General features: G+C 35.7%; 1 protein-coding gene and 1 long non-coding RNA gene across 5 annotated transcripts in view; one reads left to right on the top strand and one right to left on the bottom strand.

The window, feature by feature from the left end:
* The window catches only part of LOC122491325, a 21,137-nt gene extending 3,797 nt beyond the window's left edge, over nucleotides 1–17,340 (top strand). Inside the window, exons 3-4 of one of the 2 annotated variants that reach the window (XR_006299331.1) lie at nucleotides 5,025–5,107; nucleotides 16,208–17,340. This is a non-coding gene — a long non-coding RNA (uncharacterized LOC122491325). Of the gene's footprint in view, nucleotides 1–5,024; nucleotides 5,108–16,184 lie in introns of both variants that reach the window. The other variant, XR_006299332.1, reaches the window with a different exon arrangement.
* Nucleotides 1,389–17,340, bottom strand: part of ZNF654 (zinc finger protein 654) — a 94,312-nt gene continuing 78,360 nt past the window's right edge. For 2 of the 3 annotated variants that reach the window (XM_043593895.1, XM_043593897.1), the window contains 2 exons: nucleotides 11,634–11,775; nucleotides 1,389–7,402 (listed from right to left, as the gene is read on the bottom strand). In XM_043593895.1, the coding sequence (XP_043449830.1) occupies nucleotides 4,991–7,402; nucleotides 11,634–11,775 (2,554 nt within the window). In that variant the 3' untranslated portion in view covers nucleotides 1,389–4,990. The remainder of the gene's footprint in view (nucleotides 7,403–11,633; nucleotides 11,776–17,340) is intronic. The other variant, XM_043593896.1, reaches the window with a different exon arrangement.

Here is a 17,340-nt window from a genome sequence, read left to right as displayed (position 1 = left end):
ATGAAACCTCGGCTACCTGCCCCTACCAGATTTCATCCTTTGTCTCTGAAATCACTGATCCTGAGGAAAGTCTAATCCTCTCTTTGGATATATTAGATCCACCCACATTTGTAGAGAAAACTGCATGGCATTATGGTTTTAGGAGGACACCTCTGATTTTTCAATCCCACCTGTCCTGTGGCTTCAGTCAAGTTAGTTAATATATCTGAGGTTTGGTTTCTGAAATGCAGAGTTCATATCTATGGGTTGTTTTAATTAGAGATAACATATAAAATAGCTAGTATAATTTGGTGACACAGAAGACATTTCTTCTCCTTTGTGTAGCACTCATAAGTTAAGGCTTGGACCTCCCTCTCATTTTTAGTTTTTACTCCAAGTAATATTGGATTGCCTCCATTTGACGTCTTGATATGTAGCCCAAACTTCTGACTCTTTTATCAGTTCGCTCTTGAAATTGGTATGGAATTTATATTATGCACTGAAAGGCAACCTCATTTGTTTATCGTGGAAGCACACTTAGTAATATTTGACTGCTTCCCAAAATTCCTCAAGTCTCAAGAAAAATTAGATAAACCCAATATTTTTTATCTAAATACTTCCTCAATACATTTAGTAGTCTAAAATCATGATCGTAAAGCATAGGCTGAGAATTCTAGATCTCAGGTCTAGAGTGCTTCCATAGCTTTGTCAGTGTTTTTCCAAGCATGTTTGTAATATGTACAAACCACTGTATTTGACACTGTCCTTTCATTTGCATTGGTATCTCATCGCATCAAACAGGTGCTTTTTCTACTTCAGCTCTCATTCTTTTCCTGTTGCAAGTTATAGCTGAGTGTAGGGGGTTTTGCTTTGTTAGTCAACCAGAAAAGTAGGAGCCCTCACGCTCACGGACCTCACTTTTAGATACAGATTAATTGGTTTACACATTGTCCCACTGAAATGCTTTTTAGGAAGTAATTTTCATCATATTTACATCTTATTTCAAAGTGACTTCCCAGTGTTTGGTTTTTTGTTTGGAATTCCACCAGAGGCTCTTCATCTTTGAAGATTTACCAACATAGATAAATCGATCCACTGTCTTTCATTTGAAGAGTTCTGATAATTTGTCCACCTACTAAGTTTGCAAAGGGTACCTGAAATAACTTGAGGAACCAGCATTCTATCAACTTGTAATTCCTGCATGTAGACATAAGTTAAAATAATGTCTAAAAAGGTTTTATGTAAACTTTTAGACTTTTCTATTTTAAATTTTTTTTAATTAATCATCTGAATACGGTAATATTAACTAAGTTACTCTCTTAGGAGACCTAATAGAAATTTCTTACTGAATATATACCTTAAGCCTAATTCCTTTTGAAGCAATGTGCTACATAAAACTGAACACTTCATTACCAACAAGGACAATGTTTTATTGAACAAGTCTATGTACAGTACAAAAAATTTCTTGAAATGAGACGCTATTGTTGAATTATTGCAGTTCAATGGCTCAGTTTTAATTTGTACTCTTATAAAATGCAAAGTAAAATAATTTAATGTTCAACAAGGAAGCACAAATTTCCTTTCTTGCTGAATCTGTAATATCTTTCACATATTAACAATTCCAAAATGCATATGCAGCATTTAGGCATTCTGAAAAGGTGTTTTACAGTACCAAATAAATTAAAAGATAAACACTATCATCCCTTTTAGGTTTTTCATCCATACAACAGTTTAAACCAAACATGAAAGGAGTACGGCTGAACCTTCAAGTGTGATTTGAAAAGAATCACAAGTTCAGTGTTATAAGTTATCTACTCATATAATCGGTGGTTTAAAAAAATGGATATGGCTAGAGCCCAAAGTACCAGTGTCCTTGTCCACGGAGATCCCTCTTTTCTGTAATATCTGAGCAGCAAAAATTCAGATTTGCTATTTTCTTGACCTTACTGAGACAGCAGAAAGTTAATATTTAATGTTTTGAAGGAAATTTTTATTTAAAAAAAAAAGATTGAAACTTGGTCCATGTAAGATAAACACATCCTCAAAATAGAAGAAGTAGAAAAGTAAAAGAGAAGAACTGAGGAATAAGAAAGCTTCCTTTTCTTCCAAATCCCCAATGAGAACTGTTGGAAGTTTATGCACCCCACAAAAGCAAAATGATGTAAGTTTATGCTTTATAAGACATACATGATGAAATGTACACATTCTTTCAATAGCAATTATTTGAGGATTATATAAAGAGGTTTAGAACAGCATAGCCAAATAGATTTTTATAAAACATTCCTTGATTTAATTATTTATAGGCCAATTTGATCTCAATGTTTCAGAAATAGTTTTCCCTTAGCAACACAAAAGTAGAAATAAAACCTCAAATTAAAAATAAAATTAACAAGTGGAATATGTTTAAAACCTCTTGATATGAACTGCATAATGAATAAAAATAACAATTTTCAGACATGGATTTATGTCAATAGTCACAACTTATAAAAAGTGAAAGTTAAAAGATGTGATAAAATGCTAAATTGTAATTTTAAACTTCTGGAAAATATACAAAGCAGAAATTATATTAAAAAAAAACCTCACTGTCCAAATAGTGTCCAAACAGACTTTTTATTACATGATGTACTTTATATTGAACTGAAATAGAACTCAAGTATATTTTTAGCTTTAGGAAATACGGAAAACATTTTTTTTTTTTAGTTGACCTTAACGGATTTAAAAATCTGATTGAGTTGCATTTACTTATGTGTCATTTAAATGTAAATCCCACAGCCTAATGTAGGCTACACAACAAAACAAAAACTTAAATTTGATTGGAATGGACTTGTGACTATCACTTGCATAGTAGTGAATGAATAAATAATAAAATTGGGAATTTTTAAAAATCCTCATGGCCTGGAAATCCCAACTTGATAAAGTCTGGATGCTACCTTGAAGAAATGCCCCTTCCTTAGTGACTTCATTAAAGAAGGTATAATACTAAGGTCTGACAAGATTATCTGCTTTGAACAAAAACGTGTCTGTTTGAATAACTGGAATATTTGGTTGACGATGGCACATTAGTAGCTCCATTTTTTAAGAATTTGCCTTTGTATTTTTGTTCATTTTATCCCTGCTATAGATTAACACACTACTAGGTAAAAGATCACTAAATTTCCTCTTTTAGAGAATGTACAAGTGGAACGTATCTGAGAGGGTATTTTAAAAAACATTTTGTGTTTGAACAATTCATTGACTAGTAAGTTAAAATCTTCCTTAGGAAAATTACTGGTCATCAAGGAAAATAAAAGCATCAATATATCTTAACTGTGTTCTTGCTGTGCAAATTTTTGTGTACATATTTCCTTTTATATATAAAAATTACTATTCAGACCAAATTCATCACTAATAAATAAGAAAGCATGAGTAGTATGGCTTATTTTAGAATTAACTCTCCTAACTGAATAAAACCAATGAATTCTTGACCTGATTTTAGCTGACATATTTTTTTTACAGCCAGTTATTTTTATAGGACTGTACTTAGATAACTCACATTAATGTCTAAAAGGACCTTACTATGAATCATCAAGCAATGTCCTAACACTACTCTATATACAAATAGAAATATCCCAGTGTGCTTATACCATTATTCACATTGAGTTATTTGCAATTCAGTGTTTTCCTTCAATTAGATAGCCTTTAATGGTCTTAGATTCCTCCCATCTCTCCTCAAAGTTACTGATGGTTCTTTTTCTATTTGACACTGCTGCCTTTAAATACAACTCATTGGTATTACCAAAATGGAAAGTGGAGCTTATTAGCAAAGTGTTTTGTTTTCTTTTGTTTAATTTTCAGTGCTGGCATGCCATTCATTGAACTCTATCCTGTCTAATCAATCATCTGGAAACAAGTTACAATCTTTTATGGATAGCATGGTGATAAATCAAATTTTATTTTCATGTATCAGTTTTTAAATTATAATAAACCAAATACCAATAGTTCTTTAAACCGTGTTTGACGAGAAGGGGAGGACATAATCTGATTATGCATGACAAGAAAACAAATTTCTTTTGTAGAATACTTTAAGCTGTTTATTGTAAACCACCCCCACTCCCCCCCCCCTTTTTTTAATAACTGGTTAACTTTTCCCTTTCTGTAAGGCCATAGCTGGTTTTCCTTTCTGACTAGTTGCCCGAACATGTTTCTCACATAGGTAAAACTGAACATGCTGCATTAATAGTCATCAACTTTTTAAAAAATGTGGTTTTCTGGATAACTGGTACTTTGGGAGTTTTTTAATAACCCTTTTGGAGTCTAAACCAGCACATCTCCTCTCTGAGTTCATTCTAGAAAATGTGCTTTGTCTTTATCTTTAGTAAATCCAAGACCGCTTGAAAATTAAGGCCATCAGGAAAATAGCAAACTGATGATGCAATTTCTTGCAGTGCTTTTCTCACACTACTGCTTGATCGACAGATCATTCTGAAACATTTTTATCAGGCACCTGTAAAACAGAACATGTCTGTTAATTCAAATTTTATAGTTCAACTGGAATTCTAAGTTAGATTCCTATTTTACCTCTTACTCATTCGAAAAATATTATTATTAGTAGAAAAGCAAGCTTTTCTTTTGCTCAATTTTTTTCAGTTATTTTCTGGTTCTTTTTCCCTTCTGTTTCTATAATAGAAGCTCTGCTTCACTTGGTTTATATTCTGGCATGCAGATGAAAAACATTTCCATCATAATTACTTCATTTCTAAAATTTTTATTACATGAAATCTGCAATGAAGAAAATGTCTTGGACACACAGTGAAGAGTATGATCAAAGAACATGAAAAACCATGTACAAGTTCTGGCTTCCACAAGTTCATAGGCTGTACCTATGCAAATTACTCACTTGTGAATTTCAGTTGCTTGATCTATGAAACAGGAATAGTAATATCACCTTCATAGTAGTGGTATGGATTGAAAGAAATAACATATGGAGTGGTGCTTTATAATCTGCACTATGCAAATGTTAACTTTCTTAACCTCATAAAGATCTATGGCATTTTCTGTTTCTACAGATAACACCTACTAAGAAGATAGAAGACTTACTTTCATCATCTGAATCAAATCCAAAGAGTGTCTGACATTTCTTTTGTGCAAGGTGAGCCTCAAGTGCTTCTGCATTACAGTAGGTGGTCAGGCATTTGCCACATCTTAATCTTTTCACGGATTTTTTACAAACGTTATCTTGATCAGAACAGGCATCTACTCTATCAGTCAGAAATTTTCTGCGTTTTGGCATACTAAGGTACCGTTCATCAAGGTAACTGGGAGGCAGTGGTCTGACATACGGCTTTGTTAAAATTAAGCCATATGAAGTATGTTCACTCGTCAGATTTGGTTTGGAAGGTGCCTGAGATACTGGCAGGGTATTATGTTCTTGTGGTACAACACTGGGTAAAATGGAACCATTTTCTGTCCTGATTCTATTTGTATCAGTTTTCAAAGCAGGCTCTGACGAAACTAAAGGTGTCTGCTCTGTTCCACTGTGTCCATTGACTAAATCACTAATACTATAATTACTTTCAGAATTTGGCTCTATGTCAGGCATCTTTTGGTCTATCAAGCTTATATCAGAAACAGTGTCGTCAGAATGTTCATTTCCATTCTGAACTAAACCATCTGTTTTCTTCTCCATACTTTCTGTACACGTCTTTGGTTCTATGGAATCTTTCCTTGATTTGCTAGTAGAAACTGGCAGAGTGAGAGTTTGTTTCTCATTACTAGATGAGTCTTTTTCCTGATGATTAGGATTTGAGTCTGTAAGAACATCCCAAAGAATTGTTTCACTTGGTTGTGCGGAGGATTCTGGTGTTTTACTCAAATAGTGCTGAGCTTCATGTTCATAGAGCAGAGGAAGATCTTCAAAAAGCTCGTGACATTCTGGAAAACTACACTGAGCTTGAAATATCCTGTGACTTTTTGTGTGCTGAGCAAGCTGGAATGGCAACTTAAATGACTCGTTGCAATTAAAATGCAAACAGAAGTACACATTTGGGTAGCTGTGTCTATTAAGGTGATCTATAAAATGTTGAGAATCTTCAAATTGCCTTTGACAGAATTTGCATTTTCCTTTGCTCCACTTCATTACTGTTTGCCGCACATTTAAATCAGTTGGATGTACAGTCCTTGCATGTTTATTTAGAAATCCGATTCTTTTAAATATCCTGACACAACCAAGAGCAGGGCACTTAAAGTTCCCTTCTTGATCTGTAGCATATATCTCTTTTGGATGGCACACAGTTCCATTGATTTTATGAAGTACGGAAGTTTCTTGATTCAGGTCATAATCGTCTTCTTCATAATCACCTTCTTCCTCCTCTTCCTCCTCATAGTCATCCTCACATACAGGCAAAGTTTCTGAGACATTATTTAAAGAAGTATCAGGATTCCCATTTTCAATCATGTTCTCAATTACATCTTCGGATACACTTACGGGAATTTCAATGAATTCAGCCACATGTGCAGGGATGACCTCTTTGTTTCCATCACTGGAAGCAGTAATTGTGTCTGCTTCCAAATCCTTATTATCAGAATTCCCATTCTCAAACGAAATGAAAGCATCGGAACAATTTATTTCTTCCACAGCGGGGATTTCTTGATCCTCCTGTTGAGCTGCAGCAATTTGCTGTCTTTGTATTTTCTTAACATGATTCTTTAGATGCTTCTGCATAAGTCCTTTGTTTCTAAATTTCCTACCACATATCACACATGAAAAACTGCCCTTTTTCTGATGAGCCTGGGCATGCCTTACAATGTGACCGCCTAGAAATTCCTTGTTACATAACATACACCGATGCCTTGGGACATTGTGATCTACTTTGGAAACATTAAGAGCCATAAGATTTTTCTTTGTATTAATGTGACCCTTAGGTTGCACTCTAGACAAATCATCAGGATCAGGCTCTCCAGTGCTCTGATCGGTAAGAGAGTCAAGCCCTTCATCTAAACCTTGCTGTTCCACTGCCTTTTTCAGATTACCTGTAGAATTTTCCAGTGTACTTTCATTTAGAAATCTAACTGCTGATTTATCACTCAATAATGCTACACAGTTTTTCTTAATCATTACGAAGTTCCAGAATTCAGGATCAAAAAACAATCCCTTTTTCAAAATCGGAAGTAATTCAAAACGAACTCGATTTTGAACACTACTTGTGCCTTCGTTATATTCCTCATCTGGACGTTTGTAAAGCTCTTCAACAGTATGGTAAGCTTCCAGGGAGCGCTCGAGAAAAAATATTGAGAGTGCACAAATCCTGAGGATCTCCAAATCATTTGGCAAAAAATGTGCAATTGTTTTATATATTAAACATTTAGTTTTGGGATCATCATGAAGATCTAGTTGTAGGGCACAACCACATATTTCGACACAGATTTGTAAGCCATCTTCTTCAACCTGTAAGAGGAAAAATATTACTAAATACCTTTGTAGAAAACATTTTTACATTGTTTTATTTTTTTAAATATAACTCTGAAATGAGAGCTAAATAAACACATTATGGTACATGTGCAGTTTTCCTCATCAGGTAGCCTTATTTTAATTCTTCTTTAATATAGAAGTAAATCTTTCTTCTTTAACTTGACAATAATCTGGAGGAGATAGCATTTTAGCTTCCAATTTAATTAGTTTTTAAGTTTGACAAACCCTACTAATCGATAAAAAATGCTTCATAACCTTATGGTGATTAAGGTTTCTTACAAATCTAGCCCCCCATTTATTTTAGGTACCAATCTTACATTCTAAGGTAGAAGGGTTAAATTGAATAATGCTTAAATTAAATAAATGTTTAAAGCATTTACAAATTTTGATGTTTAAAAAGAGCTAGATTTAAAAAAAAAAGACTGCTTACAGACATTCATAAACCTGCACTAAAAACATTACTTATCTTATTAAATAATATTATTTATCCAAGTAAGAGGAAAAGTGGGGCCCACATGAGCAGGGCAATTACAGTCTTTCCAAATCTAATAAAAATCAAAATAATGAACCTACTTGGAAGTTATCTGAAAATTATCAAGCTTTGAAACTTTTACTGATGACTCAAAGGTAACTGAACTTGGGAATTTGTTATGTGTCCACCTTAACTCAAATTATAAATGATGCCTCTAGTGATCAGAAATGATCTAAATACTTGTTTGAATAGAAAAAAGATACAATGATAATATGTCTTTAAGATTGTGCGTGTGTGTGTGTGTGTGTGTGTGTGTGTATGTGTGTGTGCTCACATGCACGTGCGCTGCCTGCATATGTAGATGACAGGGAGGAACACTACCTTGCCAGCCTCATGTCTTCTTAGTCCTTTATGTGCTTTGTAGACCTGCCTGACTACTTACTTACACTTCCACAGACAGACCTTAACTTTGCATGTTATAATCCCATGTTATCTAGGTAGTAAATTTCTACCCATTTCCTGTTCATTTTTTGAGAGTCAATTTTACTCTGAAAGTTTTTCTCCCCATTCATATTCTGGCCCCAGCCCTGGAGTAGAGTTAAACATCCCTCTTCTTTCCACTGAGAATAGTTTATACTTATTTATAAAAAGTACATATATATTGTTTTGTAACTGTATATGCCCCTATGCCCTGACTTTGGATTCTTAAATCACAGGGACAGTATCTCATTTTTTATATCCTCCTGTCGTTAACATAGAAGTTGGCATAATACGTTGACCTTTAAATAAATGTTTGCAAATATGAATGGGATTGGATCTATCCTACTGACATTAGCTTTCTCCTATGTAAATCCATCATTTCAGCTTGGAATCCTTTTCTGAACTCAAATTTTTTATTTCTTCGTATCTATCACAATTAGATATTTCCACCTAGATTTTCCAGATATAGTAAATTCAAAATTCACTGCTTCAAAACAGAATTCCTTCTCTCTCTCCTAAGTTCTATCTATATCCTCTGTCTTAACTCATGAAGTTATCATGTATCCAGCTGCCCAAGTCTAAAATTTTTAAGATCATAGGGCACCTGAGTGGCTTAGTCAGTTGAGTATCCAACTTCAGCTCAGGTAATGATCTCATGTTCATAAGTTCAAGTCCCATATCAGGCTTGCTGCTGTCAGCGCAGAACCCTCTTCAGATCCTCTCTCCCCCTCTTTCTTTGTCCCTCCCCAGTTTGTGCTCACTCACTGTCTTAAAAATAAACATTTAAAAAAATTAAAAAGAATAAAACTTTAAAAAAAATTCAAAATCATCACAAAATGCAACAGGATACTTCCTTACCTGAAATCCTTCAACAATCCCAGTATATTTATGGACTGAAGTTCCAACTTTCAGTGCGGCATGCAAGTCCCTTAAGTATTTCCAACAACCACCACCCACCAGCCCTACAACTTCAGGCAGTCTCTGACTAGTTTCATCTCCCACACACTTCCTCATGTTTTTCTCCTACCATATTAATGCTAATGGACACTTGTGGGAAAAACAATTGATGTAGTGAGGCAAAAGTGCTCTGTAAACTGCAAAATCCTTTACATGTTAGTGTTCTCCTCCTCTATCGTTTAAAACCCAGCTTAAAGCATCTTCCTCTGTGAGCCTTTTCAGATAAGCCATTTGTAAGGTCTCATTCTTCTGAATTCACACGGCATTCTTTTTGCTTCTTTTCAGAGCGCTAAAGCACGTATATGATTTATTCCATCATTAAAGATGTTTTTAGTAGAGTATACACAGTTAAGCACATTTTTAATATTTATTTCATCTTTGAATTTTTCCTTCTATATTCTCATGTTGAGTAGACATGTGAAAATAAGAAAGCTTTATGACAACTGACTGAACATCACCTACATTGTAAACTTTGCATAACAAAACTCAAATTCGGTGCAAATAAGAATCCTATGTATATATATGGATACATTTTTATTTTTTAAAAAGTTTTACTGGGGCGCCTGGGTGGCTCAGTTGGTTGAGCATCCAACTTTAGCTCAGGTCATGATCTCACGGTTTGTGAGTTCGAGCCCCACATCAGGCTCTGTGCTGACAGCTCAGAGCCTGAAGCCTGCTTCGGATTCTGTGTCTCCCTCTCTCTCTGCCCCTAACCCACTCACATTCTGTCTCTGTCTCTCTCAAAAATAAATAAACATTAAAAAAAAATTAACAAAAAAAGTTTTACTGGTGATTCTGGTGCAATTTAAATATTGAGAAGGAGGGTGCCTGGGTGGCTCAGTCAGTTAAGTGTCCAACTTCAGCTCAGGTCATGATCTCACAGTTCGTGGGTCAAGGCCCGCATTGGGCTCTGTGCTGACAGCTCAGAGCCTGGAGCCTGCTTCAGACTCTGTTGTCTACCTCTCACTCTGCCCCTCCTGTGTTCACACTCTGTCTCTCTCTCTCCAAAAAAAATTTTTTAAATAAATAAAAATAAAAATAAAGAAATATTGGAAGGATTTTAAAACATAGCTTGTTTGGTTTTCTTTCCCTTTTTGATGGGGGTAGAGATTAACTTTGACAATGCATTTTTTTTTAAATGTTTATTTTTGAGAGAGGGAGAGAGAGAGGGCAAGTGGGGGAGGGGCAGAGAGAGAGGGCAACGCAGAATCTGAAGCAGGCTCCAGGCTCTGAGCTCTGAACTGTCAGCACAGAACCTGATAATGGGGCTTAAATTCATGAACAGCGAAATCATGACCTGAGCCAAAGCTGGATGCCTAACAGACTGAGCCACCCAGGTGCCCCAACAATGCATCTGAATGACATTTCACTGTTTAATAATGAAGCTATGAATGCAGTTAGTAAAATAAAATCGGAAATTTACAAAGCTCTCTGAATATAATGCTGCTAACTTTATATCATGGGAATATAATCACTACACGGTCATACATCTAATGAATGACATGATAATTAGTGTGAAAAATGGATAAATTTATAAGAAATATTAAAATACATTATTTATTGGATGTTCCTTATATATTTAAAAATAACCCACATAAAGATTCAGCCAAATGGAGCTACCTAAAATGTAGGGTAGCTTTATCTTTCCTATCTTGGTATTCAAGGTTCTGTTAATATTTGAGGGGAAAAAGTTAAAGCATTTGCAGGATCCAGTTTCATGCCTATGTAAGAGTCTTACACAGAACTGTATTCACTTTTAAGTGACCATGAAAAACTTACTTCAGAACTATTCTTAAAAACAGGTAATGAATTTTACTGTTACTTCAAATAAATACTTGAAAAATTTGTCAGATTTCAAAAATGCTTCAGAATTCATTGTTCCTTTTCACCTTAATACCAGACTTAAAATTATGAACTGTATTTTTCTGTGAAAGTGACCTATGTATATACAAAGTTCATTTGCAAATAAGTTAAGATTCTACAAACAGGAGTTAGGATAATGTTAAAAGTGACACTTTTAAAGAAAAGAGATAATTACTTCTTATCGAAGCAGTTGTTCCCATATTAAATTTTAAGTAACAGTAAATTGGCAGTTTTTCGGTCTTTTTTCAGTTATTTTCACTTACGTAAATGCTTAGTACCATGTTGGGAGATTGCAGTTGGGGAAAGGGAAGGATATGATATGTGGCCTTTGAATCCTCCTTCTCTTCAGAAACATTTTATCATAAAAGATTCAAGTTTCGGTGAACTGTCATTTACATTTCATTTAAAATTAAGGGATAAATATATCCTATTTACCTCATCTTTAATGATTTTCATGAAAGGAAATATGACTCTCACATTAGTTGCTGTTCTTAAAAGCTGGTAGCATTGATCTACAAAAACTTGCTTTGAAGGATTAGACTTAAGCTGGAGTTTACTCCATATGAAAATCAACTCCCTGTAAATGAGAAAAAAAAAAGAGAAATATTAAAAATAGAGTTTATTCAAATACAGGCATTAGCTATCTTTTGCTGATTCTATAGTACCCTGGCTGCGATGGACACAAAATGGGCATAAATGGATATTATGTTAACCTCCAGCTACTTCTGCTACCTGTATGGGACAAAAAGAGAGATCAGAAATTGTAATCTTCAGTGATAAGGAATGAATTCCAATCATATGCTGACAAACCCAAGGCACCTCTAGTACATGATAACAAATTCTAATCCCGGTGTACCTATATCAATGATATTACTTTAAAAAAATAAACTTTGACCTTTAATTAATACTTTACTTGTAAATTTAGAAATCAATTTTGTATACTTTCTATAAAGATATGTCCATGTTTTTCATTTTCAATCTATTAAGATACCTGTTGTGGTATAGGTTTAAAGCGTAAGACACTGTAGTACTGATTCTGAAATTTTATGTTTAAGATCATCTATTCTTCCTTAAGATGTAGTATTTTTAAACAGAAAAGCTATGGTCCATTTAAAGCATTTCACAGGTAGATTGGTTTCTCAGATGTGGCCAAGGTTATTAGATGGACAAAGGAGGAGCAGTGGGTCTTGAGGCAAAGGAAATCAACATATAATTGATATGTTTAGGTATCCCATTCTAGTAAATTAGAATTCTTTAAAGGGTGTCAAGTTACATAAAGCATCATAATCTAAAAAGTATTAAGATAATTGATGAAAATGGTTTTGTTTGTTTTTTTTTTTTTTTTAAGTGATTTACTGAGCATGTACTTTGAGCCCAGCACATGCAGCTATTAAGTCTAAGGAGCTTGACTACTATCGTGAAGGTGTACATAGTCTACTTAGAGAGACAATACAGAAAGCACAAAACAGAAAATAATGGCAAGCAACACAGTAGTAAAACCAAAATTCTAATTCCATCTTCTTCTAGCTGTATGGGTGTTAATAAGTTTCAGTTCACAACCCCACTTTTTTTGCATATAAAAGCTCACCAGGTTTCACACTTTGCTCCCAAATCTGTAGCTCTGACTTCTTTCCCAATTTCCATTTCTGGGTGTTTCAATTTAGATTGCTTTCTATCACCATAACCCACTTAGAATGAATAATACTCCTGCAAAATTGATTATCTTTTGCTAGGTCAGTCAATGACACTAAACATTCCTCGAACCTGTTTGGTTCTAATCTATTTATTTTCCACAGCCTTTGTATTCTAATTATATTTTTGCCCATAGCCATACCATTCTTTCTCAGTGCTACCACCTTAGGCCCTCTAATTTTACATATGCACTTCTACAGCTGCTAAACTGCTCTGTTTCCAGACTTTCAAATAATTTCATTCAGTGCTTATTCCATATGTCACATAGTATTAACAGCAACAGAAATGTGGGTTTTGGAGTCAGGATAGGATTATAATCCTGGGCACTCTTCAAGGTTAGTTAATGTGCTTTGTTTATTCTCATTTTTTTATGCTAATTGCTGTACTCAGAAAGTACCTCATTTCTAAGATGAGCTTATCTTTCAGAGTCCATTATCAAATACCCCTTCTTCGTGAACGCCTTCACGAATACCCCAATCTAAAGTGATAACTACCTCAGAATAGATCCATCCCTCTTGTTGGTTTCATGCCTTTCATGTATTTCCTTGTTGATATTTTATGGGGCCTGTTCCCCCAACTGTTGTTAATCCCCATTGTTAATTTCAGTGACACATTGTATAGTGGAGGTAGTGGCAAAAACATGAGACTGGGAATAAGAGATTTCTCATTAGGGCATTCTATACTAAATGGTGTGATATTACCCAGTTCACAGTGAGCCATCTTTTTCTGGAAATAACCTACTACACAAGGTTGGAACCCCAGTAACCATTTGAACTATGTGACCGTCCTCACCCTCCTTACGATATTAATTATAGGAAACTGACCCCAGTCAGGCCGGTCAGAGTCCCTGGAATGTTCTCAACTCTAAACTATGAAGGCTGGAGACTGTTGACATTCCTTCCGGTCTGCAACAGGAGAGAATGAAGTCAACTGGCAGAAAAATCAGTGTCCCTGGAAGCAGTTATCTTTGGGGACCTATTCTATCCTTCCCCTTTTTTTGTCATGACCCAGTATTTTTTCCATGTGCACTAACTTTTTCCTAAACTAATTAGACATAAGATGCTATCACTTGCAAATTGACTAGTATAAATTCTAACTCCATTTTATTACCAGCTAGGTGGCTTTTATCTCTTTTATCCAGTTTTCTTAGACATAAAAATAATGGACAGTTAAGTGAAAACACCTAGGTGAAATGTCTGGTATATACTGATGTTTCATAAATCACTAACTTCCTTTATTCTTTCCTTATCTTTATAATCTTAATAGTACCAACCAGTGAGATTTATTCAACAAATATTTGCTAGTTAATAAAGTGGTAAAAAAAAAAAAAATGTCTTCCTAAATGCTAAGAGCATTTAGAGGGAGCCTCTTGAGGAAATCTATTAAGGGAAATTGCAGACCCAGAATGATGTATAAGATGATGGTGGACATTCTAAATAAGGGGTATTTTATAAACAAAGGGATGAGATAGAAGGCAAGCAGATTACTGTGTTTAAGAAGACCTGGCAGATCTCTGCAACAGATTTAAAGACAAAAAATAAAAAATGATAGTTGGAAATTAGGGGAGAGTATTCATTGCTCTCATTATTACACAGATCAATGTTTAACATATTAGAAATGTATATATTCTCCAACTTGCTCCAAAAAATAAATTGAGACTCCTAATAGACATCCTTAGGGTACACTATTATTATTTTTCTTTTTTGAAGAGAGAGATCTCATTTCCCTTTGTTTCTGTTAATTCAGGATGAAACTTGATGAACAAAATGTAATCCCAAGATTCTAATAAATTTGCCAGGAAAGGGCTGCCAGTATGGATTTTAGCTTTGTAAAAGTAGGCAAAGCAGAAATCTCAGGATATGATTATGAAGCTCCATTTTGACTGAATTTATAAAAGGGGTATCAGGTTTTACTTGTACTTTAGATTTTGAAGGAAAACAAAATGCTCTGAAAACCCACATTAGTCTTCTTTGCTCATGAGCAAATAGTGTTGATGAAGCTTACATTTTCTTCTCAAATAGAAGTCCTTTAGAAAACATAGCTCCTATATGGTACACAAACACATTTCCCAGGTAGCTAGCTACTAATAAAATCAAGTAACAGGCTGCAGAGAATGTAGGCTATAACAGGGTCTACAGCCACCTTTACAACATACATTTTTTTTATGTTTGATCTATTTATAGTAAGTAATATTTAATAGAGGCTGTGAGTCAGGCTGCCTGGGTTTGAATCGTAGCTTCATTATTTACTTCATTACTTCATTATTTACATGGCATTATTTACATGGGAATGTATATATGAAATACAGACTATAGGAAGCACTCAGAAGATATTAGTAGCTGCTGTTATTATTACTACTACTTGTTATTGTTAGCAATGGCAGAGAAATGGGGTTGGTTGCTTGCTCTACTCTTCAGATAGAACAAAAGTGGACTATGGATCAGGTTCTGTCCACAGAGATGGGGGAGATGAGGTAAGCTGGTTCATAGGGAAAGCCAAAATGAAACAGACAACACAGACCTTGGAGGCATGAAAGAATCCTGCTCTTCAAGTTATGGTGAAAATCAACTTTTAGAAGTAAGAGAAAAGGACCCCAGCATTCAGAAATATTGAGGAGAGGTAGAAGAAATAAGAGAGCAGGTAATCAGTACCCCGCCCACTCAGAAGGACAGACAAAGGAACAGGCTGAAGATTCCTTTCCAGTTAGGCAGCTGGGAGTCACACACCCAGCTTCTATTCTTAGAAGGTGCCAGTGGGTGGGGGCAGGAAAGATAGGCACTCTTCTATTTTTAAGATCCCTCCCTAAATAGTAAAATGGTTAGCCAAAAGAAGAAAGCATTTTTTTGTTTGTTTGTTTGTTTGTTTGTTTGTACTTGGGATTTCAGTTTACTTATGAGTATATTAAAATGAAGAGGCTAAAGATACTCTGTTGGCTTAATATAGTCAAAGTCAGAACATTCCTTTAGGCATAGGAAAAGATCTACTTTAACAGTCATGATTACATTTCAGAATAACTACATATCAAGAAATGATAACTCTTTAAAAACTATTTAAAATTGTCTTACCACTGCCTCCTGATCCCCTCCTCTCTTTGAAATTCCAATTTACATGGTAAACTTTTTAATAGGAATTTGCATAATCTAAATAAAAATATACTTCCCTGGAAGATAAGTCCACTAATTTCTAGACCGAGCTCTGCTACTAATTAGCTATTTGACTCTATCTCTGAGTCTGAAGATTTTAATCTATAAAATAATAATATTAAATAAGTTTATCATTAAATTCATCTTCTAGGTATTCTTTTAAATATTTTTAAGAATTTAGGTCCAAGATGCCGACGTAGGCAGACCCTGAACTCACCTCCTCCAGGGACACAACAAATCTGCACCTACACAGAGAGCAATTCCTCCTGAAGAACTGAGGACTGACTGAACAGCTGAACAACAAAAGTAAGAGCGACCACATAGAGAATGGCAAGAAAGACGGAGACACGGTAATAGGGAATCCCCACTCTCACCCCTGTAAACTGCAGTGGGGAGGGACAGTAATAAGGGACTATGAGCAGATTCATCTGCTCTGAGGTACAGAAAAAAAAGTTGCAGTTTAAAAGGGCAACTAGAATATAAAGGATCTAGCCCTAGAACTCTGCCAAATGGCAGGGAGACTGCTGGAACTTTCTCTAGGTCAGTGGGGCTGTCAAGCACCACAGTTTACACATTCCCCATCCACCTTGACAGCATGGACAGGAGCATGGTCCAGACACCCTACCACCTCAACGAGCCCTGGTCCTCTACCCATACCAGCCCCAGCTGTCTCACTAAGGAGGCCCAGTACAGTGCATACTGGGTCACCCTTGTCAGTGTTCACTGTAGCTCAAGACTACTTGACAAGGTAACACAGGCACAAAGCACCCTGGAACGCTCCAGACCCACACCACTTCAGCTCCAGACAACTTGCCAGGACACTGTGGTCCACACCTGCTTCTGCTCCAGCTGCCCGAAAAGGGCACCCCACACAGAATGCCCCAGGATGCCTCAGCCTGCACCCACTTTAGCTTCTGCTATCACCCACAACACAAGAGAGCCCTGAGACCACCTCGTACCCACTTCAGCTTCAGCTGTCCTGCCAGTGTGCCCTCTGTGCAGAAAACCCCAGGAGCAGCCCAGCCTACACCTACTTCAGCTGTGGCTGTCCCACCAGCATGGCCCCAGCACAGGGAGTCCCAGGACATTCAGCCTATGACAGCTACAGCTCTAGCCAGCTAGCCAAAGTCGTCAGGCACACACAATCCACACAGGGGATAACCATACACAGGATCATTCCTTCAAGTTTAGGAGAAGTAGCTGTTCCACCTAATTCACAGAAATAAACACAGAAAGTCAAGCAAATGGGGACAGAGGAATATGCTCCAAATGAAAGAACAAGACAGAGCCTCAGAAAAAGAACTAAA

This window comes from Prionailurus bengalensis, chromosome C2 (assembly GCF_016509475.1).
Source record: "Prionailurus bengalensis isolate Pbe53 chromosome C2, Fcat_Pben_1.1_paternal_pri, whole genome shotgun sequence".
Taxonomy (NCBI): domain Eukaryota; kingdom Metazoa; phylum Chordata; class Mammalia; order Carnivora; family Felidae; genus Prionailurus; species Prionailurus bengalensis.
Note: the sequence above shows the minus strand (reverse complement) of the source record. Positions and strands in the feature narration are given on the sequence as shown.